The 25597-nt window shown below is 41.4% G+C and overlaps 1 protein-coding gene across 1 annotated transcript in view; it reads right to left on the bottom strand.

The window, feature by feature from the left end:
- The window catches only part of ARHGEF4 (Rho guanine nucleotide exchange factor 4), a 169875-nt gene extending 145568 nt beyond the window's left edge, over positions 1 to 24307 (bottom strand). The window contains exon 1 of the mRNA XM_056499206.1: positions 24011 to 24307. Coding sequence (XP_056355181.1) covers positions 24011 to 24049 — 39 coding nt within the window. The 5' untranslated portion in view covers positions 24050 to 24307. The remainder of the gene's footprint in view (positions 1 to 24010) is intronic.
- Positions 24308 to 25597: the final 1290 nt, after the last annotated feature.

The raw sequence follows: 25597 nt of genomic DNA, 5'->3' as shown, positions 1-25597 counted from the left end.
GCTAACATTTGAACTCCTGTCAAAAACAAAAAAAATGGAAATACCTTCCCTTTTTCAAAAGATGCTTGATGAGTCTGTTAACTCTTCTTTGTTTTTTCTGTAAAGTCCTTGTATTTTAGACTTTTCAGATTGAACTCTGTGATGCAAAATGCAGCTTCCTATTTGGATAGCATCATTGAAAAATGAGTTTGAGTGCATTTATTACATCTTGGTTTCTCTTGTACTAGAATAGTGATTTACCCTTACTGCATAAGACAGATTTTTCATAAGGATCTTCAGACACAATAGGTTGTTGTCAGACAGGAATAGTTTTAAAAAACCTCAGATTTATAATCCAATCCTGAACACAAATGTGGAAGGCTTGGAGTGCATCTTTCTGGCAAACAATATTACTCTTAAGAAGTGCCTCTACATTCTTGCTGCTACAGCTTCAAATAAAGGCACACTAAGCCATATTTTTTGCTACTACAAATTTCCATGGTTTCTCTGAAACCTGAGCATCTGAAGCTGTGCCCTGTCCATTGCCTTTAGCAGCTTTATCCACATTCCATTTGCAAAGGCTCCCATTTCTTATAAACACCACACAAATGCATGGAGCCCACAAATGCTCTCCCCAAAGTCTCTGATTCTCAATCACTCATGCATATAGTCCTGAATCACAGGAACTGCCCTTCAGGAGCTTCAACATGCAATTTTCAGTCATAAACAACAGAGCCTCTGAACCAGGGATTCTTCATAGGAAGAACCTATCATTAATGGAAAATTTAATGCTAAAAGACAAAATCCTACATTTGTACCCCATGGTAATTTTAAACTAGGTGTGTGGTTGTGTTTCTCAGTGAGTAGGGCTGTGTAATCAGCACTAGGAAATTAAGGGAGTTCCTGCAGGTGAACCTTTCAGAGAAGGCAAGGAGGAAAGTGATGAGGGAGGAGAGGAGAGGAGAGGAGAGGAGAGGAGAGGAGAGGAGAGGAGAGGAGAGGAGAGGAGAGGAGAGGAGAGGAGAGGAGAGGAGAGGAGAGGGAGAGGAGAGGGAGAGGAGAGGAGAGGAGAGGAGAGGAGAGGAGAGGAGAGGAGAGGAGAGGAGAGGAGAGGAGAGGAGAGGAGAGGAGAGGAGAGGAGAGGAGAGGAGAGGAGAGGAGAGGAGAGGAGAGGAGAGGAGAGGAGAGGAGAGGAGAGGAGAGGAGAGGAGAGGAGAGGAGAGGAGAGGAGAGGAGAGGAGAGGAGAGGAGAGGAGAGGAGAGGAGAGGAGAGGAGAGGAGAGGAGAGGAGAGGAGAGGAGAGGAGAGGAGAGGGAGAGGAGAGGGAGAGGAGAGGGAGAGGAGAGGAGAGGGAGAGGAGAGGAGAGGAGAGGAGAGGAGAGGAGAGGAGAGGAGAGGAGAGGAGAGGAGAGGAGAGGAGAGGAGAGGAGAGGAGAGGAGAGGAGAGGAGAGGAGAGGAGAGGAGAGGAGAGGAGAGGAGAGGAGAGGAGAGGAGAGGAGAGGAGAGGAGAGGAGAGGAGAGGAGAGGAGAGGAGAGGAGAGGAGAGGAGAGGAGAGGAGAGGAGAGGAGAGGAGAGGAGAGGAGAGGAGAGGAGAGGAGAGGAGAGGAGAGGAGAGGAGAGGAGAGGAGAGGAGAGGAGAGGAGAGGAGAGGAGAGGAGAGGAACTAGCTGCTGGTGACAACTGCTAGAAGATGAACAGCAGTAGCTAAAAAGCAACCAGAGAGAAAGGCAAACAACATTTTATCTTCAAATTGAGCTTCTATATGAAGGAGTATCTTTAGCCTGCAACAAAAAGCAGTGATGAATCAGAGGAAACTGCTTAGACACAGACTCATCTCTTGGCGTGGCACAAGGGGTGACATGCTCTGAACTCAGCCCTGCTTTGCCCCACGGGGCTGTCAGTGAGCTGACATCCCTGGAGGAGGCTCATGGCATCTTCCTTCTCCCCATCCCTCTGGAATGAGGCTTGCCAGGAACTATTTTTAGCACTGGGGAGCTGTACCCACACACCAGATCTACATTAATCCAACTGAACCAGTAAGGCCAACACCCCTGCAGTTTGATTTACCCCTGCTTAGTACAAATACACATCCTCAAGAAACAGAAGAGTAATCTGCCCTATTTATAGCAGTAGTTTCCATGGAAAGTTTGTCTCCAAATGGGGCTTTTGCACGTTCTCAAGGCTGGTGAGAAGGACACTGTCCCCATCACATTTATGGTCTGCTCTCTTTTGTTACTCTTTGCTCTTGGCCACCTCTGTGTTCATAGCTAGGAACTGAACAGGAGCAAAGTGCAGCTGCCTGCTGTCTGGAGCCATCCTTCAGCTCATCCTCCAGCCCCTGAGAGATGTTCAGCTCTCTCTGAGGCACTGCAGTTGTGGTTCTACTTTTGAGCTGAACTAAAGATATGTACCCAAAGACATTTGCCCAGTTTATTGGAAACATCAAAATTTGAGATTATATGAAAATGCAACAATAACTCATAATTCCAGTGGTTAATAAAATCCCAACATGGACTTCTGCAAAGCTGCTCTTTGCATAACTTCTTTATAAAAAGCTAGGTTTCTGAAAGTTAGGTTTTCTTAGGTGACAAAATTATACTGGCAAGGGTTCAAAATTGATAGAAACACAGCTTTGCTGGTCAAGGAGAGAAAGCAATCCTAGCCCCAACTGTGGTTTATTAAAAAATGCTAATAATTAATTGCCCATATTCATTTATTCAGGGAACAAAACCAAATTTTAAAACCACTTGAATTGAAATATTTGTTTAGACTGGAAAGTATAAAATAAATGGTATAGGTTCAGTTGAGAAATGAAAATGTAAGATGAGTGCAGCAGGAAAGAAAACCAAATTCCTTCTTTAGTATAGTTGTTTGATCAGCTGCACCACCATTCCCAACAGGGTGCTACAGTGTTCAGGCTGACCCAGAGCCCCCTTTCCTCTTGGAAAAATGGACAAGGGATAAGATTATCTGCCTGAACTCAGGGCAATTTCAGGAGGTAATGAGAAGGTCTAAGGAGGATATGCTGAAGCATCAGAAGATAAAAGATAGAAAGGAGAATTCTTAACACCAAATAAAGACTAAAGCTTAGGGATGGGAGTCATGCACACCAGAACCACTCACTCATCCCAGACTCTCCTCAACTCCAGGGAAAGCTTTCACTGTAGCACTTGGCCACTGCAGAGGCTGAATGCACCATGACAGCACAGGGGACAGAGGAAAAGTCCTTTAACCAGGAACAAGTGGCTCATACTTCAGAAAGCAGAAAAATAAAAAAGGGACTGGGAGAAGACAGTAGTGAGAAAACAAGAATGTTTATGGGTTGCCATTCTACCTGTCATATCCTAATTCTCAGCATTGGAATGTGTTATTTGGTTGTACAAAAGACATGGGGCAGAGAGTATTCACTTTTCTTAATGAACATAAGTCAACTCCACTGATAGAGACATTCAGGAATTCCTACATTACATATCCTCTGTTTTGGGAGTGGGGGGGAAGAGAGGGGATGTTCCTCTTCAAAAACAATATTTGAGGATGTTGTGTACTTCAGAGTTTTATGCACCAGCTTTTCCTTTGTTAAAAGCTGGATTCAAAGCCCAAGTCCATCTCAAAGAAAACTAAATGTGAGCATTTCATCCCGTTCACTTGAGAACCCCTCAAGAAAGGAACCCAGAACCACACTGAAGCAGAAATTTCTGCCCAAACATGTCCCAGAACTGGAAGAACAAGTGTGAATGCTTTGAAAATATTTCAGTCCTGTGCTATATGTGAGCAGTGCAGCCAGCACCTGACTGTGGTGTATACAGCCCAGTCTGCTACCATTAAGTACTTTGCTTATGATTAAAAGCACAATGTAGCATAATAAAGAAAACTGAATTAGGGAGTGAGAGAATAAAATTGCTTATGCTGCCACTTTGTGGTCTGAAATAGCATTTATTGCTCAATGCATCAATCTAGTTTATACAGTTTCCAGACTCTCATAATCCAGAGTCCTGATACTCCATGCAGAGGCAGCAGAAAAAGAAAGAGTTGATAAGAAATCGAAATGGAAAGGCCATCTCATGTGAGTAGGCACAAAGCCTGAACTGTAATGCAAGCATCATGGAGTTCCCTAAGAAGGAGTTATAGTTAACATTTAAGGACAGTTTTCCTTTTTGGCAAAATCACGCTGGTACAAGAAATATTGATTTTACCTTGTTTTCCTTTTTAGCATGTCTCTTGCTCAGCACCAAGTGTTTTATGAACACTTCTGAAGAGTATTTGCAGTGAATTACAGCAGTATTAAGATCAATGTTATTTAACAGCACTAATTAAAACCACTGACTGATGCTGCACAATCTACTGAACTCTGATTTGTTATCTTTCCATACCCAGTGGCAGAAACCCCAGAAATTTAACTCTGATGACTGACTGCTAACAACCAGAGCTGGGGCAGTTTTCAGCAGCAGACACTCGACTTTGCACAAACCTTCCTATAACATTCAGGTGACACCTGATGTGCAGAAACCACTGCACATTCACATCACCCACAGGAGAGAGAGAGCCCTAAAGCAAGCTCAGGGGCAGGAAGGAGGCAGTTTTCCTTTCAGCTGTGGTTTTTATTGGTGCACAGGAGGGCGTGATGAGTGCTGGTGCAGGGACCCCCGAGCAGCAGCAGGTGGAGCCCGGCCACAGCTCCTGCTCAGGAAATGATGCTCTTCCCTCTGCACTGCCTCTCAGCTCTTACAGCTGATTCTCACAAGCAGAAGTGGAGAATTGGATTATTCTGACACACTCAAATTGTATTTACTTGTCCTGGTGCTATACCAAGAATGAAAAATCCTATAGGCAGCCATGGACACACCAGAAATCTCACTCCATCTTCAACAACCTTGCAAGGACTCCACCCCAACAATTCAGGTATAAGGTTCAGCCTACTTAGATAAGAATTTCCCAGCACCTGCTATACATTTGAAATTTATTGGACCAGAACCTCTGGAGGGCATTCCAGGCTTAATACTATGCATGCTGTATTTTCCTTCTGAAAGATTCCTCTCCCCTGTCTGAGCTTACAACCAAAGAGGAAAAGGAAGCCAGCACTGACTGTGAAAAGCCCTTGTGCCTCTCACACAGAGCTCAGCTGTGTGCCCATGCTGGGGTCTCTCCCACCTGAACACCTGATGATGCATGGAACAGCTCAAGAGTCAGTCCTATCTTAGCCTATCTTGGCCTGCTCCAGATGGAACCTCCAGAGTGGAAAACCTGTTTATTGAGGCTATTAAGCATAGTTCAACTGCTCTTTTTTCCCTTCCCAGGGAAAGCACAGCCATCCACCCACAGAGACAGAGCTGTCCTCCAGGGTATGAGGAGACTAGAGAAGGAAAGAAGCACCTTCTGTCAGACCAGGCACTCAACCCTTTCTTTATCCTCCTCTCCCCCCAGGTAGGGAGGAGCTTCTCTAGGACCTCACCTCACCTGTTCTTCCCTATATGTCTCTATTTTCTTTATCCCTACCCTGTCTCATACCAGGTCACCTCAGGCTCCTTTGCTCCCCTCCTGCAGTGAATCAGGTAACTCTTCTGTCCCTTCTGTCCCTGTCCCACGAGCTGCCAGGCTCATGTTCTCCTACCCTTCTTCATGCTGAGGAGAAGTGTCAGCTTTTCATCATACCTAAAAGTCCTGGGAGGTTCTTACAGAGACATCAGGGCTCTTGGCCTGCCAGAAGTTAGGTACTTGAACTTACCCTGTTCTATATTTTGCTTTTTCTGGTTTAGACTCAGGTTTTGACACTATTAGAATAATACCACTCAGAAGTACATCACCTATCCATACACAGGCAGGAGCAAATTAATGCAAGCCCTGGCCATAGCAAGTTGTTTTTGAGAAACCCAGAGTAGATTCCTGAGGGAAAAGACAGCAGAATGGTTCCCCCACTGTACAGGCAGGTAGAATCTTCCTGTACACACATAAAGGCTCACACTCTACGTGTGGAATGAGATCAGCCCACTAGGGAAAGGGAGCTGTTGTCCCAAATTCACAAATTTTCTCCCTTCAGGAGGCCAAGGAAACCACATAGAAGACCCACAGAATCAGTGAATGGTTTGGGTTGGACCTTAAAGATCACCTAGCTCCAACTCCCCAGCTGTGGGCAGGGTTGTCCCCCACTGACATTGCTCCCAGCCCCATCCGATCTGGCCTTGAACACTCACAGGAAGGGGACATGCACAGCTTGGCTGGGCAACCTGTGCTAGGGACTCACAGTCAAGAAGGAAGTCAGTCTGCTCCTAAAATGTCACAGACCTGCTGACAAATTTACAGACCTTATGAAACAGGACTGTAATATCCCTGGCCCGGAAAGGAAGAGTCAACAAAGGTCCCTCATTGGGTTTCCACAGGGAACATCTGACCCATACACTGTGACATCAGATAAGAAGGCTGAGCAGGGACTGCATCCACACACCCCAAGGCTAACTCAGTCCCCAAGAAGTTCATTAGCCCCAAGCTGCCTCCTAGCACAGGTAAGTGATGAGCACATACAGCTTCCAAAGCCAGCTTGGCCAGAACAGCTGCTTCATGGCAGAGGCATATCCTCAGAATCCCACTGCTCTCAAATCCCGATGGATATTATTGCAACTTGGGGAATAGATGTAAGGAAAGGAAGGTGAGCAGGGCAGACTTCCCCAGTCAGAGCTAACAAAGGGGCTGGGTATCTGTTTTTCTCCCCAAATACCCCAGCTGTTTTTACTGAAGGATAATAACTTTCCCTCCAAAAGAGTAAAAACAATGAAGTTTTCTGACATACTGAAGGAAGGGGCTTGGCAGAAGGGAAACAGCTTTGGACTGGATCTGTCCAAATCACAAGTGATTTGGCAGAATTTCACTTGCTCAAACATTCAGCTTCAGGTGAAGTGTATTTGGCATAAAGTGGAAATTCAACACAGGGTAATAATAATCTAAAGAACAGGGTATGCCAAAATACAGCATGTAAAAACAAGAATTATTATGCAACAGTACTCCAGAAAACACTTCCTCAATTTCTCTGATTGATTCACTTCTTTTGTGGGCCTTCCAAGTAAGAGGCCACGTAGTGTTTGGTTTACAGTCATTTATCAGCAGCAGGAATATCTTTTTCTATTACTGGAGAAAAATCCAAACCAAAAACATGTTCATGGGCAAACCCAGCCTTGTTCTTTTCATGTCCTGTGCCCACTGTACCAGCTGTGTGGCTGTGAGTGTGCAGCAGTAAGTCCTAAAGTAACAGAAACATTTCCTCAGGCATCCTGAAGGAGTTAGGAGCTCCAAGGCAAACCCCAGGCTCAGTGGCTGGGATTGCAGGGCTCCATCACAACCCGAGGAGCAGCTCTGCAGCCAAAGCCAACTCAGCACCGTTTTTACCACTCCAACATTTTTGTTAGCCATCATTCTTCTTGCACAGGTAGTCAGAAGTTCACACCCAGCTCTGCAGAGCTTTCCTCAGAAGTGGACTGGCACAAACATCCAAACTCTCTGTCACAAGGGAGGCACTGTACCAGCACTCTTCCTCTGGCTCCAGCCCAGAGCAGCTAAAGCCAATACTTCCTGCCTCTCACTGCTCCCCTGGATCCCCTCCAAACTATTCTCTTTTTTGCTTTTTCACAGTTTCTCTAAGCTCCAAAACAAAACTCAAAGTTTTAGCCTATTGCTCAAAATACAAAGCCTATTGTTCTGTGTCAAATCAGCTGCTTGATCACTAATTAGCTATTTGATCAACTATGTCTGGACAGCTGCCATGTGGGACACTCTCCCATCGGGATTTATGACCAGATTCCTATCTATTGCCATGAATGGCAGAAATGGGCTGTCCATGAGGTTTTTCTGCAGGTAAGGTGGCTTTGCTATGCAGAGATAAGTTCCAGAAGTGCAGCTATGCCAACACGTTACCTGTTTTTACCATATTTACCAAACCAGGAAGGTAGCATCTCCCTGTCTTATCTATTGTATTTTAGAAAGATCAGGCTAAAAAAAAACACTCCAAAGGTTATATTTGGCCTCTAGTCTATTCTTCCTCTAAAAGTCTGACACTTCCACAACCCTATAAAAAGTTCTGTTTTTCTGTGTCCATCAGTGATGCTATTTCAGTGGCAGTTTCTCCTTTTCCAAGCAGAGGCGTTTTTGTGTCAGTTGTTGCATTTTGTAGATTACTCCAAGTAGCCTCTGCTAGTTTAATGTACCAATATGCTCCTGCAATTTCTATCAATTGAGGGATCACCACAGCAGCTCCTCCAAGCAGCACCAAGAATCACCTCCCATCCAATATTTCCTACCATGTCAGTACTGAAATAGCTAACTTTTGTTGTAACCAATTAATTCCCCAACAGCTAAAACCTTATTATACTGGGATATGGGTCCACTTATCCATCCTTACCCCCTCTTAACTTCCCACTTCACAAACCACCCAGAAGACATAGGGAGCTGTCCATAACTGGAGGGGCCTCACTGAGAACACACTGCTGTGCTAAAAGGTCTGCACATTATTTCTGACATCAGGAATAAAGCAAGGAAGATGACTGCAAAAGGATAAAATTAAGAATTCTACCCAAAGGGCAGAGGCAGCTGATGCACTCCTAAATAGGATATCACCTCCCTCTGAAGGTTTCCTTCTGGCAGCTGGGCTGCACTGCCTGGGTTTTGACTGTAAAATCCAAACAGTTCAAGGAGTAATCTAAAAATGAAAATCCAAACATCACAGTAATTCCATTGTTTTCTTCAGTTTCAAAGTGGAGGAAGAGGGATTTTGGATGCAAGTTGTGCCAGTGCTTCCTCTTAGCTTACAGTTCTGTACCAAGCTTCATAGGAAAGGTCATCCATCTCCATGTGCTGTGTGTGCCAACAGCTGTGAATTACTTGTCTGTGTTACAAGTCAGGACACACTAGTCCAGATCCAGCTTTATGGCTGCACACCTGTGGAGATTCTCTGATGGGAATGGGTCACACACTTTCAGTTCACAGATCTGGAAAGCTGAGGCCAAGGTTGTCTGTGGGACTCTGAAAAGCATGACCAAGACATACAAACTGGTACCTCAAACTCCAGCACATGTGCACTGTGTCCTCTAAGGACCTGTCTTTAAGCTATCTGGATTAGGAGCCAGCAGTTTAATACACTGTTCTTGGAAGATGTAACTGAGGCCTTCAAGTTGGAAGAGGAGCACAACATTTCCTTTTTCTGCAGAATATAAAGCACTGAGAGCATATTGGAGCTTCTCACTCTGAGCAATGAATTAGACATAAAACAAATACCACCACTAATCTTCAAGTAGAACCCTTTTACCAGCCCTGTTATGTTTTAAGCCACAGGGATTTCATATAGATGAAAACCTTTACAGGCATCTCCTGCAGGGATATGCTTGATAACAAGCAGCATGCAAAATTCATCTTTGATATAAAGCTGTTTGTCTGTGCAGCAAGAAGAGAAAGATTATCTAAATACCAGGTACCTGAAGAGCATCATCTGCTATTGAAACACCCAAATTATGAAACATCTGTAATGAGATCCTCCTTCATATCATTCAAAAACAAGTAGATTCAATGTCCTCTGCTGCTCAAAACATGAGAGCGTGTTTTACATTTGCTCTATTCATAATCATCTCAGTGATCATCAAGAGTCAGAACTGGCACAGTGGTTTCTATCCATGCAGGAAAAGGCTGGCTGTAATCTTGCCATGATTCAGCAAGAACACAGAGGGCACAGTCACTCCAAAGTCTTGGCTGCTAGGAGAATATGCAAAAGTAGAGCAGCTCTCTGTTTGTAAAGGCATTCCCAACACTTTTTCTCCCTTTGGTGCTGCCAAGGAGATGCAGCTTTTCAAGGAGAGTGAACTCATTGAGTTCATGTTTGCAAGAATAAACTGGAAATCCCAAAGGGGCAGAGTACCCACATCACACTTTAACAGAGCAACTTCTGCCTTAGGGATAGACACCAAAAATCTGGGAAAAAAGCAGTACAGCATACACACAAGCCAGCACAGGGAAACACACAGTTCTGGTAATTTTAAGCAGTTAAATACAGTTCTCAAATTCTTCCCTTTCTTTCCATAGATTATTACAGTTTTGAAGTTTTCCTTTCCAGTGTGTTCTGTAAGAGCACAGTAAAAATAACCATCCTGAAATCAGCTTAAATTTACAATGTACACATTGTATAATGTGTGCATTGTATAATAAGCCCTAAATATTTACAAATAATTTTAAAATAATGTTATATCTCTGTATCAAAGACTGAAAGTGACTAAGAGCAAGATCTGAAAAGGTTCAGTTGTTTCCAAGGCTGAATTCTTGCTTCAGTGGGGTTTTATAGTATCCCACTTGCAAGAATACAGCCTTGTGTTATGTTCCCCTTATTTTTGGGGCAGAAAAGGTCCCTATTGATTCAGAAGTAAAGGTCTTATTTCTTCTTTCTTGAAAGCTTCATTTATGAGAACGACTGGAATAGGATGAATAATGTTCTCAGAGAGCAAAAGTTATTCTACTTCCACAATTAAAAGTCTCTTTCAGAAAAAAAAACAGTGGGATAGAAAAGTTCTTTTGTCAATGTCAAACTTTTCCATCAATATTACCTGGGAAAACCTGAAAATATGCTGCAATTTCAAAGATGATAAATAAATTTTTAAACTTCAATAATAATAACATTAAATTTAGCAGCGCTGTAAAAGAATGCATAAGAAAAAGACGTTTTCCTTCCAAGACCTTTTGCCCAGTGGCCCCTGCTCCAGATCCCCATATTCTGTGCTCCCAGGTCTCAGGTGCTGCCTGTACCCAGGAGCAGAATCCACTGCCAAGGGCCTCATCCAGCTCCTCCCTGTCCTCAGGTGTCACCTGAGGATTCAGGTTACCCAAGGACTTGTTTCCAAGCACAAGTTATTCTGAAAGGTGAGATAGCATGTGAGGTGCCAGACCTACAGAAGACAATAATTCAGGCTGATTATGAATGCTCAGCAATTTTTATATTTGCTGTGTCATGATTAGTGCCAACGCTTTTTATGTTTAAATAATTTAGGCTGTTCACAAATTCACACTGAGAATGAAATGAAGACACACCGAGAAGCAAAGAAATGAAGCCTGTTAACCCCCCACTGATGAAAACAGTCTCTTTTGAAAATCATATGTGAATTGTCTAAATATGTCAGTGGGAGAAATTGTTCTTTCATAACAAACTTTGGGTCAAATTTCATGCCAGAAAGTGACTCGTGCCTAGAGATCAACTCTTTACTTCAACCCATGCCCAAAACTGTTTATTTGCTTTTGTTCAAGAAACTGATTAGATTGAAAAAAGGTCCCTGTAAAAAGAAGCAGGAACACAGTTTCAACAGTCTGAAATGCTTAAAGCTAGAAATGTTATGGATATCCCACCATAAGAAAAGGCAGAATGAGTGCACCCATATACAAAATGAGGAAAAGCCTCTCTTCTAAATAATCTGATGCAGAACTTCTAATTCTGTAAAATTTCCAGTGCAAAATATTGGGAATGAGCTCTCCAGAACAGGAGTGAACATTATCTTGTCAACAAAAAATATTTCCTGCATTATCTCTTACTCAGAAAGCAATCTCTGAGCTTGCACAGAGATCTCAGCTCAAGTGGTTCTTTTCATGATGCACTGGTGTCAATTCCTTTGAAACATCAAATGCCTGGAGTCAAAAACATGTGGAAAGTTTTCCCTTAAAACAGCAGAGATGTATGAAAATAGAAACAGAAAATATGAGGGGGGCAACAGGAGGATAGTAGTTGCTGGCACTGTGAAGCAAAAGTAGAATTCATGTATTTTCAAGTGACACCTCACAAAGTATCAGCCCAGATCCAGTGTCACAAACCCAGAACAAACACAACTGACTCACAGACCATATTTGCCACTATTTGCACTGGAGTTCCACAAGTGAGGATTAAGATAAATGAGGGGTTAAATTGCCCTAAGATAATTCTGTTCTACTCTGACATCTAATTCTCCTGGCAAGACATGCTAGTTAGATGCTAGTTAGGGATTTTAGAGGTTTTGTTTAGGCAAGGAGAGAGAGCACAGCGAGGAATGAGACAGGCTGGGCCACAGCCCATGCAAGGTGCAGCTGGAAATAAAAGCACATTTGTTGTTGCCTGGGGTGGGTACAGGTTTGGGTGCTGATTATCCCTGCTCTCTCTCTAGTATTGCAGCTGTTCCTCATGGAATCCTTCCTGTGGCCTCAGAGGCACCATGTCCTGACACAGGGAGCAAAACCCAGGGCCAGAACAGCTTCTGGAGTGGAGCTTCACCTGGCCCTGCAGGACACAATCCAGCTGTGCTCATCTGCAGAAAGGCAACCTGGCTATTCCTCAGTTGCTCACTGGTAGTGTCTAAATATTGACACAAAGGAAAAATGGTTAAATTTGATGTATTAAAAAACAGATGCTGAGAATTTGGCAAGAATCAGACCTTTGTGCTACAGTTAATGACATGATTCTCCATGGATTTCTCACAGTCCCATTTCCTACTGCCTTTCAGGTCAGCTTCCACATTATCACCATTTTGCCCAATGCTCTGCTCCATGATGACATATGCTGCATCAGCTAATTTTCAGCTTGCAAATGCAAGTTTCCTCTTAAATGTGGGTGGTCTTGGCTTATGTCTCAGTTTTGAAGGGCCTGGTCCTCATTTGTAGGACACCAAAGTATTTGGCACTGCTCATGCAAACTGGATGCAGCACTGAATGGCTGCAGAGAGACCATATGGGAAAGGGTTTTATCAGTCAGGTCTTGCTTATTGCTTGCAAGACTAGTGAAAAAACCTGCTCTTTTAAAGGAAGAATAAAACAAATCTGTTCAGGAGAGATTTTTTCAGTTCTTTTTAAAACTGGCTTTTTGCCAAAGGGTTTGTGATAGACAAAATGCAGCTCAATCTATTGAGAGCACATCACCAGGTACCTGCTGGCTTGCTGAAAGATGCAGCCAAACCAGCAAGTCTATAACTCAAAGTCAGCATAAAAAGGATTTTGCTTGTGAAAATGCCTTGTTCAGTAAGGAGGTACACAAGCCAAGATGGACCAAAAGGTTTTGCTGAAGGTAATTCTTGAGTAGTCACTGGAATGCTGCTCCACTCTTACATAGCCCTGCACTGTTTTCACTGGGAGAATTTTCTCAGCTTAACGTGGGATTGACATAACATCAAGGACTGCCAAGAAGTACTTCACTGATTAAAAAAGGTAAGGAACAGACAGAAAGGGAGATCAAACCCAAAGCTAAAGACATTCTTACTTGTTTGGTTGTGTTTTGATCCACAAAGACAAGAAATGCATGGACATAAAATTTACATTCTTACGTGGTAGAAGCACACAACATTTGATTTCATCCAAAGTCCCCCTCTGTTAAAACTCCTTGTTTTTGCAAACAAAATGAGTTTCAGTTTGGTCAGATATCTGAGTAAAATCAAGTGTAAAGCATCAGATGGTCCCTGGCTCACCCTTACAAGAAAACAAACAGTCTCCCATTCAGGCAAATGTCATTCAAGAGTGTTTGGAACACACAGCAAATGTTGCCCAAGTACAGTTGATCATAAAAATCCTTAAGAATAAGGAAGCTTTGATCCCTGTCCTCCCTTTTCCCATGAATGGAAAATAACAGCATTGTCAGCAACATCACAGTTGAGAAAAGTTTAAGTATGAAATAAAGTATTTTTTTCTCAGTACTGAGAGCAATTCAAAATCCAGCCTGTTTCTGAAGTTTCAGAAATACTTTTAATAATATAGCAGGTATGCTGTAGATTAAGATTTTTGAAGGAAATATAATGATTGTGTTACACTGTGTTATGACATCTTTTTATATAATTAGCAACATAGCTTCATGCATTTCAACTAAATACCTATGCTTTAACATAATTTATCTGTAGATCTAGATTGTTCTTCAGCTAATTTAAAGTTAGCTAAAATTTAAAAGTGTAGTTTCTTTCCATGTCCTTCAAATCAAAAGAGGCTGTGAAATTCTCACCAACCAAGGACAGGTAAACAAATGAGGGGACAAATGTAAGAACTGGGAAAATAAAAACTATCTGAAAAATTTCACCCCTAATGGTCATCCAAGTCTGGCTGTAAATCAGAACAGATTGCCTGTGGCATCTCTGTGACAAGACCCAGCCTCCAAAACAAGATTGAGAGATTATCTACATCACAAAACAAGATGTACTTGAGTCTTATGCTCCATAAGAAAAGCTAATCTTTATTAATTAGTTGTCATGGAAACTCAGCCTTAGGAGAGCTATGAATGATACACCAAGATCAGATACAAATTGCTTTTACAAAAGCCTTCATCATGATTTGGATAAACAAACAGTAAGTAAGGTGAAATTTGGCATATTTCAGAAGTCCTGATGAGAAATAAATGCCACGGGGGTTCAGAAACAAACAGACAAACAGAATAAAATTAATTAGAAAAAGTATAAGATACTGCAAATACCTACTATTACAGTTCTTTCAGGCTTTCTGGCAGAGACCTGTTATATTACATTTCTGTGCCAGAATGATGGACAGCTGAGAGTATAAAACCAGCAACAGCAGGAAGGAAACACTCCAAACACAGGGCTGAAGGCCCCTCCTCTTACCACCTACTGGGTGATGCACTGAGAGAGAGACCAGGTGCAGGGCAGAAGACCAAGAATTTTAGCAAGATTCTTAATTATTTCTTCACATAAAGTAAGACTTCTAGCAGTACAAGCTGGCTTTGGCTTCTTTTCCTCTTTTTCAGTGTTCCAGGAGTTTGCAGCTCAGAGCCAAGAGAAGAAAGATGCACAAGGCTGATGTCCCCAGCACAGCCACCCCATGGCATCAGCAGAATGGAGCAGAACAAAGCAGAGGGACAGCCCAGAGCCCGCCGGGTCCCGCTGAACCTGCCGAGCTGGCAGAATGCAGCAGGCAGCTGAGAAAAAAGAGCTGAGGAAGCAAAACTCCTGATTTCTACATGGGGCTCATTGCTCCAGTCACTGCTGCATTTGAAGGAGAAGAGGGAGAGGCACAGAAATGTTCAGGCATCTGGTTGATTCCACTAACACTGTGTTCTCAGCTCTGTTACCAGCAGTAAACCCAGAAACAAAATCCCAACCTGTGGAGCACAGCAAGGCCACGAGTGCACATCTGCACAGCACAGCCACCAGTCTGGGACTGCAAGGTCTCTGCCTTCCTATGGACACACAGAATTTGTTCTTTGAACTTCATTTGCATGGAATGGTTGATTACAGCAACGTGAGAGTGCATACACTATATACATCACATATTTACACACATTATTATGTGTGTACTGTTATAGCAGCCCAGAATGTCTAGCTTTGCTTTAAACTCATAATTTCCATATTCATTCAGGAACTATACAGCATTACCTGTAAGATTATCAAATGTTCTATTGTGGAGCAGGAAATTATTTCATTTTATAAATGAGTGAAAAATAATCAAATAGTTCGATTCTTCTGAAGGTAGAGTTGAAATGGTATAGTTGAGTTGAATGTAGAGTTGAAATGGTAGAGTTTAAATGGTTGAAATGAAGGTAGCATTTACATGTCTTCTCAAATAAATCAGCCAGCTATTCCAAAATGAAATGATATGAAATGAAACGAAACAAAACAAAACACAACAAAACACAACAAAACAAAACAAAACAAAACAAAAAAAAAACTAAACAAAATAAAATATAAAATAAAATAAAATAAAATAAAATAAAATAAAATAAAATAAAATAAAATAAAATAAAATAAAATAAAATAAAATAAAATAAAATAAAATAAAGGCTCTACAGCTGATTCAGGAGAGTTAATTTTGAAATTCAGATGAATTTTTCTTGTGCCAGTTGCAGACACAAGCCAAAAGCAGGGTGGGAGCACAGGCATGGCAGCAGTGGCTCCATGTAGGCTTGGTTCTCTTGTTTACCCAGACACAGGAGCAGCTTTTGCTGGGCCATCAATCCCTGAGCTGCCCCATTCTCCCTCACTGGGCAGGAGAGGTGGCTGGGGTGATACTGCAGGGTCTGCACCTCCTGAACAGACACTCCCTCTGAAGACATAATTGTCTTTGTTGTAATTGGTGACAAATATGTAAAGTCACCATCTCAAAAGAGTCTCCTGAAGATAGAATGAATCTTTTTATCATGGGATGTCTGTTAAGATTCCATTGCCAGGGCATTATGGCATTTGATTACTGAAATCTAGAATAAAGGAAACAACACAGGGATCCCATTTATTAGACAGCTCAAAAGATTGACTTTGAAAAGATATTATTGCCCTTACACTCAATTCAAACTGTCTCAATGCCATTCCATCATTTTAGACAATTCTTACTATAGAGGTCTGTAAGACCTTCTACTCATGGAATTTAATTCTCATGAAAATACATAAAGAATATCCCAAATACCATTTAATGATATATATTTGCCATTTAAATGTCAAAGTAAAAATGTCAAAGTAAAACTTATAGCTTATGTATATGTAAACTAGAATTTGAGAAGCAGACAAGAATGCAATCCTTCTGTAAACTGCAGCAGCTTACCTTCACTATAGGGCACACTGTGAAGTGAAAGATTTTCTTCCTGTTCCAGAACTGCAGAAATACCCATTTCTAACCCAGTCTTAATTTGTTAATCTCTGAATATTCATCTGAAAATACATCAGATTCATTTTGCTGTTGTTGTTTCTCCTTTTCAAAATATGTTTATTAAAACTTTGATTTCTTTATACTATTGGTTATTTGCTTCTTAAATTATTATACTTGACCTCTTTAATAAGCCACAGGGAATACAGAGGGCTTGATGCCCATCTGCTGCAAAGAGACTTGTTGAAGTTGTACTGAAAACTGACTACATCCCAAGTTTGATCAGAAAGCTGTCTATTGAAAATGCTAAATCTCAGCCAGTAGAGAAAGCCATGATCTTGTTTGAGGCCCTCCATGACCACAAAACTGTTTTAAAAGGAGAATTTGTTAGTACCAGGAAGCAAAGATATTTATGATACTGCACTGAAGAGGATGAGCACTTGCTCTGTTTGACAGAAAGGTCACATATATGAGCAGGTAGAATCTCACAGCTAAAAACTACTGAACCAAGTGTATCTGTGGCATGCCTCACATGGGAGATTTCCAAGAGTAGCAGATTGCTCATTAGCCTCTACCTATTTAGCATCAGTGTAGAAAATTGGCTCAGCAGAGGGGTTTGACACAGAGCAGTGTTAGAAGAAGGAGGAGGAGTCATTCACTGCTGGAGCTAGACTTGCCCAAATTTCCACCTTCAGTCTTGGCAAGAGAGGAGCCTGAAGAGAGAATCAGCATTTCACCTTATTTTTATGTGTGTAGTCTGAAAGGTGCTGCTGTGAAGCAGCTCAGCTAATTCTCTAAAACACCTCCAAAGGCTCCAGCTCCAGCTGGCTGAGGTACCAGGAGGAAGGCTGGCCTAGCCAAAGAGCTCTTGTGTGTTGCAAGGCACTGTTCATTATTTTAATCTTCTTGCATTTTGCATAAAACCACACAAACATTGTCATTGACAATTAATCTGATGCAAATTCCTGCCTTGTCTGCTGGGATTTTCATTCAGGCAATAATGCTTGTGGGGTCAAAAGTTGAACCTCAGGCTATGTATAGGTTCTGGTAATGTTTAACTTTGTGGTGTGGTTTAATCATACAGATTTTCATTCTTCATGTATAGGCTGTGTACAGGGTGAAATCCTTTTCTTAAGGAACTCTATTTAAGTGCTACTAGATTGCAATCACGTTAATTGAAACCCTGTTTATCTAGGTAATTACATAGTCATCTGTATGACCTCAATAATATTACTGGAAGTATCTCAGCAGCAAGACCTACCCTAGCTGTGCAGGATATCCATCTCTGAAGGCAAAAGAAAATTGTGGCTCCCAAGCAGCCTGAATTCTTTGGAACATAGCCAAAAATGTCAACATTCTGGTGATTTGGGGAACTGTACCAACAGCCAAAAGGTACCAAAGGCCACCATGCAGGAAATCTTGATCTCAATATAACAAAAGCTTTGATTACACAAAAGCTGACCAAGACTTTCAGGACTTTCCCCACACTTCTAATTGTAAGCAAGCCTTTCTTCCTTCCTCAATATCTCTTTTCAAGTGTACTTCCTTCATGGGCCAAGGTTGTTGGGTTTTGGGTTTGGGTTTGGGTTTGGGGGTATTTTTCAGAGTTGGACTTGATGATCCTTGTGGAGGCTACAAATGATGTGTGTTGTCACACACAGAGGTGCAAAATGCAACAGATCCTAATGGCTAAGAAGTTAAAGTGAAGTTAAAAGCCTGAGCAAATGGATATATTTGTTAATTCATGTCAATGGATGCATAATAATTGTAACCACTGTTACATTTTTAGCCATTGTTATATTTTAGTGGCTTTCTCTGCAATGTAAGTCATGGATCTGTCCTGCCTTAAATCTGACAGTCATTAATGTATACTGAAATAAGCATTAATTGCAAATGTTAATAATTTGGGCACAGGATTTGCTTCCACTCTCCTAGACTGATAATAGCACTCTTGTATTGAGGATGAAGAGAACCCAGTGCTGGCAGCAGTATTTCAGATGATAAAGGGTGTGTGTGCATCACCCCTTTTAATGTACTTACATGCAGGCAGGTTAATCAGGAATTACCTGGCTGCCATAAATTCCAGTTTCTATTACTCTCAAAGATGCATTAGTGCTTCACAGACTCTGTCTTTTCATTATTCAGATAGTTTGCATACAAAGCAATACTAGCTTTCCTTTTATATGTACTTAAGCTTCTTCCAGGCAAAATGCATTCCTTCCTTAAAGTAGTCAGAGCTCATCTGACATCTTGTTTCCTGACCCAATAACTACAATTGATCCAAACCTTGCTCCTTTTTTCAGTCAAGAGTTTTTCAGGCTAATTTTATTCTTCTGATATGTGAACTCTTAGGTAAAACATCACCAATTTATTTGCTTTTGATACAGAAGTGGATATCTCCTGTACCCTCATCTGGTATCACATTCTTTCCCATATTACAGCATTTTTTTCTGCATGATGACTGCCTATTGCACTCTACAGCATTTTTGGTTTAAGAAAGTACCACGTAACTGTCTGGGACAAGGAATTCCCAATCCTGATGATTTGCCATATACTCTGCAGCTTAATTCAGTATTGGGACAAAGTGTTTTTTAGAGGGAAGCCATTGAAAGGATAAAACGTGTGAATTTCTATTCTTCCTTGTATCAAAGGTATTATTTGAAAATTTAAGTCTGGCCATCATATTGCTTGTCTCAGTGGAAAATGCACTTCAGTCAAGGCATGCTACTTTATTTGGACAAAATTTAGAGTTTGTGGTTACCTCAGCTGAAAAGTATTTGTCTACAGCTGCTTCAGTCCCCCTGAAAGCAAGACCTTCACAGAGGAATGTTATACGTGAATCCATGCTCCTAAAACAGCTGTCTTTTTTAAAGCACTTAAAAACTCCAGTAAAATTCATTTTCTATTTTTGCAAGAACAAACGCCCACAGCACTGACTGCAATAACCATTCTGTATGCCAATATAACCCAGGGGTTCTTACAACCATATCTGCAATCATTCAAATGTGGTATTTTGCATGTTAAATGAGACACTAGCAGCCCTCTCTGTGTTTTCAATGAAGAGGTGTGTGTTCTGCTATTACTTGCAGAGCTGTTACTCAGGTAGTATGAGTTGCTGCAGACATTAAGATCTAAGCTGACATTGTGGGATTGTGGATTTAGCTCCAGTCCAATGCTGTCTCAGTTTAATTTATGCTACAAGAAGTTCATTAACTAAACATTGCCAGTCTTCTTCATCCAGTTTTGCAAGAAAGCAGTTCCCAGCCAGCTGAAATGTTCTGTTTGTTCCTGATACTTTTTGTTGCTATTTAGAAAGCTGCAGCATCAGTGCACAGAAATCCCAGAGTACAGGGTGACCTCACTGGCCAGGAGATTGGAACCTCCACACACTCACAGGGTGCCAGAGATCAGGTTAAGATACCTGTGTGGCATCTGCCTGCCTGGCAGCTGAGCACAAAGAGTACACAGATAGACCACATCACAGATTAGATGGCACACAACTGATAAACACTGATATTCAGAACAGCTCCATGTTAGCAATTCCTAAATTTTAGGCTAAACCTGAATTATCCATGTAAAACCTAAAATACCCACAATCATTATTCAGCCAAATATGTTACAGTCAAGACGTGGTCCCACGCAGCAGCAATGTTACAACTGCAGACAACAGAACCAAAGCTTCTGTAGATAACAAGGTACATTTTCAATGAGAAACATTCTGGCTTTCCAAGGGCATATCCACCCAGCAGGGTCCCTGCCTCTGTTAAATGTCTGGCACAGGTCCAACAAAAATCAGGACTTTTTTTATGAAATTTCTGCTCTTTCACTTGAAGAGAAAAAGGAGCTGGCCCTCAGAGCAGAATAACCAGACAGTATTCTAGTGCTCATTTCAGAGGTATTTTAGAAGTGCCAAGGCTGAGACTAGCAAAGATTAGCCCAGAAAAAGGACTGATGTCACAAAAAAGGACCTAAACCACAAAGTGTAGGTGGGAACCTAAAGTTTTAGGATAGGTGAATATCCAGTGAAGTGCATGCAAGACCTAAAGCTAATACAAATGTGGTCCTTGGTTTTACGTCAGAACCAAAGTTCCTTCAGAGAAGCACATAAATTGTGAACAAATTCTTCAGTTCAATTCCTGTAAATGCAAGTTTGGCACATTGCTTAAAGAGAAAACCAGCAAAGTTTGATTCAGATCCAAAGTCAAAGCTGGATGGGTTGCAAATCTCACCAGGGAGATGATACAGATTTGTGAGCAGCATTAAATGAGAGCTGTGGCCAAGGAGAGAGAAAAGTCCAACACTTTGAATGCAGAATCTGATACAAATTTAGGATGTTCCACAGCTGTGCAGTGCTGCTTCCTATGACAGCTCCCAAAATCTCTGTCTGCAACTGGTGACACAGCCATCCCTGCTGGGGCACACACTGGCTTTTTAAAGTGGCCAGGAATTGTTTAGCTGGTATTAGTGGCCTGGAGCTTTGGTTCAGAGAGAACAATAGGTGTACTATTTTAGAGGCATTAAAGGAATTAGTGGCAAATCTGCATCGTGCCTTGTTTACTGCAGTACCAGTGGCATTACAGAGGAACTGGAAATGACTGCAACAGGTTGCCTGTTTTGAAATGCTCCATGCCATATGAAAACATGATTCTTATTGTGGCCATCATTATAAAAAAAAGCAGTATTAATCAGCACCTCCTGCTTTTAAAATTAAAGGGAGAAAGAAGATGCTTCCATAAACTTTGTTGTCACACTTCTCAAAAAAAAAAAAAAACAGTTATGGCTTATGTGAGCCATTTATATGGTTTTTCATTCAATAAGGGGTTACACTTTGATTTCTGCATATTTTCAGTCAAAATCAAATATTTTAATACCAAGTGAACAGTCACACAGAATATTTTAATTATGGAATTACTTTAAAAAGTGAAAAAAACCAGCAGCTCAGACCCATGCTGCCACACATTGACAATAACTCCAATAGCTGCTTCCATTTCTCAGAATATCAAATATCAAAGAATAAAAATATTAGGCTTTTAAATTCATTATTATGGGACACAAAAAACTTGATTGGCCAAGATGTAACAATCAACCTCCTAAGATCAGATGTGCATGCAATTTCAATACTTTTAAGTCACCATGATGGAGTTGTATGCTACAAACTCAGTCCTGTGCTAGGAAAGCCTTGAACCAGACAACAAAGGGGCAGGCACAGGGTCCTGAGCTCCTTCCTACCACCTCTGCCCCACAGTCTTGCCCCCAGCTCTAGGGATTTTATGCTATTTTAAATTTTTTTATTATTATTATTTACAGGTTTATGCTATTTCCACTTCCTCCTGCTCCTCCCATCAGCAAAGCTGCTGATACAACTTCCAGAGGAAGACAAGAGGCACTCTCAAGAGTTACAAGAGTAACTCTCCCACAGCAGCATTTATCCCAAAGCCAAGGGCAGGATTATTGCTATCTTGCCCAGCCTACTTTTTTTTTTTTTTTTTTTTCAGTCAGATGAGGGTGATACTTTTAAAGTTCCCAGGCATGGGTACAGGGATTTTAGCAGCTAAAATCCTATTGAGAAACATGGCTGAGGCCTCAGACTGCATTTCAAGCTATTTGGGTCATTCTAACACGTCACAAGAACATCAAAGTGCAGCATGGTGTGCAAAGGACCTCTAAAATACAGCTCTAGACACATTGTATTTTGGCCAGTATTCAATTAAGAGCTTTCTATTTCAAGAAAAGAGAAAACAATGAAGAAACTGGGATTATAATGGTGTTGTTTTTTCCTCCATTTCAGACATAGTTTGACCAACTTTGCTAAATATTAGATTTAAGTCAATGAGTGCAGAATGAAATTCACAGACATGAACTGGCCTTTCTCAAACTGAAACCAACAAAGATGGCACAAAGCTGTTGCATTAAAATGATTCAGGATGAATCCAGTAATAACCATAACACAGTTGACAGCTAACAGTTTTACTCAGTCCTGTGTTTCTCTAACTGATGACTGTGGATGACTGGTCTTTACAGAAAAACACACACTCTAGTGACTGCTGAGAGGTACTCTCCCACATTGAAGGAGGATATTTACATACACTTTAGCAGCATGATTTATGCTACAATTTTTGAAAGTCAAGGCTTGTCATGTGATAAACCAGCAAGTATGCAACTATGATGAGTCAATACCCATATCCCAGGAACAGAGAAAAACCTTCCCACTGTATTTTTCCTGCCCCTCACTTTTACCTCTTGAAGAATGCAGTGTTTAGAGTAACTACGTAATTTAGAAAAAATTAAGTAGATGTTTTCAACCCAAATGTAAGCAATTTTTTAAGATCAGTTCTATGCAATGTTCCCAAGGAAGGCTGCTGAAAATGGGATTAAATTCCTTAGGAGTGCTACTTGTTTCCCATGAACAACCAGGTGGTGGCAGGTGCTAATTGTATCTTAGGACCAAAATTAAGCTTTTTCTAATATTTGTTTCAAACAGCAGTTGATCTCCACAGAGCAACTCTGAGTTAAGGTTCACTGCTGACTTTCCTCTGCAGCTGCAATCCTGCAGCATACTTTATCAAGAAGCAGTTTGGCATGCAAATGCACAAGTGACAACATAATGGGAACTTGGAATTCATCTCATACAGTTATTCTATTCCTTAAGCATTTTTCTTCTAAGTTAGCATAATTCTCTATTGAGCTTCAAAATCTAATATTTTAGATCTCAAAATAATCCAATATTCTCTAAGCTGATTAAACTTTCATTTCTTTGACCCACACTTCTCCAAATCATCTCTGCATTTCCCAGCACACACTTCCACAAAACCTGCAGCCCACGCTGTGATTCTGAGCAGGGTGACAGCCACAGCTGGGATCAGAGCTCACACAGCTATTGCAGTCCAACAGCAGGCAGCAGCACAGCTCCTGTCACAAAACTTAGGCTCACAAAAAAAGAAACTGTCCCCAGAGAGTTGCATACACACCACCAAATATTAGATATTTGGTCAGGTTGTTTCATATGAACTTACACTTATTGGCAACAGTTTATAATGTATTTTGTATCTAAAATATTTTTAATTTCGTTAGTGTTCAGTTGCTCGATTTGGCACACTTAAAATACAACAGGAAACACTTCAGGAAATTGTAATAAAATTGGAAGTTAAGATTTGGGTTTGTCTCATAAAATGCATCTTTCACTGCTAACAACTCTCTGTCAATGGATGTAGCTTATACTATAAATTTCACAGTTTTCATCATATAAGGATCTCTCAAATCCACAACAAGTGTTCCTTTTTTATGGCAGCTGCAAACAAGCACCATCTACAAATCAGATGTTAACACGGCAAAGCAAATTGCAAACCTGGTGAGTGTGTTTGCTTACTGAGCATCAGTTCTCAGGAAAACTACTTTCTACACTCCTGCACCCAGTCTTCAAATCCAAGTTTCTCTCTTGACAAAACAAAACTAAACCAAACAAACAGGAAAAGTTTGAAAGTGCTTACCTTAAAGAAGCTCCGAAGAAAATACATTATGCTTAGCATTTTGGAGGGTTTGAAATGAAGAATTGTTCAATCTTTAGAACATCCAAGGCCTGGGTGAATTCCTACAGTCCTGCTGTGTCTTTAGTTACATGCTTTCTTGTTGCTATTTTGGACAGTCTTAGTACAAGGGAAGCATATGAGCCATGCCAGGAGCTTATGCTAAGGAGTTGCATAACAATTAGGGCTTATCTGTGCTGCGCTGTGCAGTGCAGCAATGCAAACAGGTTTGTTCACAGTTTACTAGCCCCAGAACACTTCCACTAGGCATGCCCAGAATGATGCCATTGTATTTGCTAAAGAAACTAAAGCTATTTGTGAGTGCTTCTAAAAGAACTGGAACTACAAAGGACAGCACATGTTCCCGTACATCCCCCCCAGCCTTTGCTTTTGCCAACTCCAAGTTCACCCAGTGAGTATTACGCTTGCTGCAGCATTTAAAAGCAAAGGCTCCCACACTGGGAGCTTTCTAGTTGCTATCTTTAAAGGTAAGGGAAAATTGCAGGATGAGCCTTTTGAAGTGCAGAAAAGTAAATGTAATTTCACTGTTGTCTTTTTTCTCTCTTCACATTAAAGTTCCTTAAAATTTACTTGTGCTTTGGTAACATTCAGCAACACAGACATGCAGCTGATGTCACGTAGCAAAGAATCTCTCAACATTTAGTGGCCAGGACTGAGAGTTATGCAAAGTCTCCTCACACAGTGCACTTAGAATTAAAGACAACTCCAGAGTGCAAGCAAGTTCTCAGAGGGGGATCATTCTGCATTACAGCAGCTCTCAGGCACAGCCTGACACTGCAAGCTTTCACTTATTTTCTAATCTAGCTATGGCCTATATGTGAACTACCAAAATCCCTCCACCAGGAAGAGGTGTTTCAAGGAGTAGTAGCTCCAGAGTGGCTTCTGGTGCTCCACACTGCTGACAAAGGGAAGAAAACAGAGAAATGTGCAGTGCCCCCAGCACAGCAGGGTGGGAGGGGAATGTTCCCCATTGTGGCTGATGCCCCAGCTCTCACCCACAGCTAACACCAGCTCTGAGGCTGAATTTGCTCTTTGCCCTGTGCAATGCAGGATCTCTGGGCCAGCACCCCCTAAGCACAGACCCACTTGGGGTTTGCTTTAGGTTTTCCTTTGGGTTTGCTGTGCTGCAAACCCCTCTGTAGCCCCCAGCAGCCACTCTTGTGGTTTGTCCATTGCACACAGAAATATTGATGTTTAGGTAGTACATGCAAATCAGATTTTTTTTTTAATGCAAAAATCAAATATTTTACAGCAGGAAGCCATAATTGGCCACATACCCAATTTTTCTGCCATTGTGGGAATTGAATGAGTTAAGAATACACAGTCACACAGAAGGGCACACCTAACTTGTTAGAAACCAGGCCAATAATTTCTAAATTGCAACACAAGGTACAAATGCAATATCATCCGTGGTTTGATCTGTCAAATAACCAATACTGCTTCAGTGAAGTTTGGTCCTGTCAACTCCTATGGTTTCATGCACAAAGGGAGTGTTTTACCCTAAACCTTAGCTCTAAAATATAGGCATAT

This window comes from Oenanthe melanoleuca, chromosome 9 (genome assembly GCF_029582105.1).
Source record: "Oenanthe melanoleuca isolate GR-GAL-2019-014 chromosome 9, OMel1.0, whole genome shotgun sequence".
Taxonomy (NCBI): domain Eukaryota; kingdom Metazoa; phylum Chordata; class Aves; order Passeriformes; family Muscicapidae; genus Oenanthe; species Oenanthe melanoleuca.
Note: the sequence above shows the minus strand (reverse complement) of the source record. Positions and strands in the feature narration are given on the sequence as shown.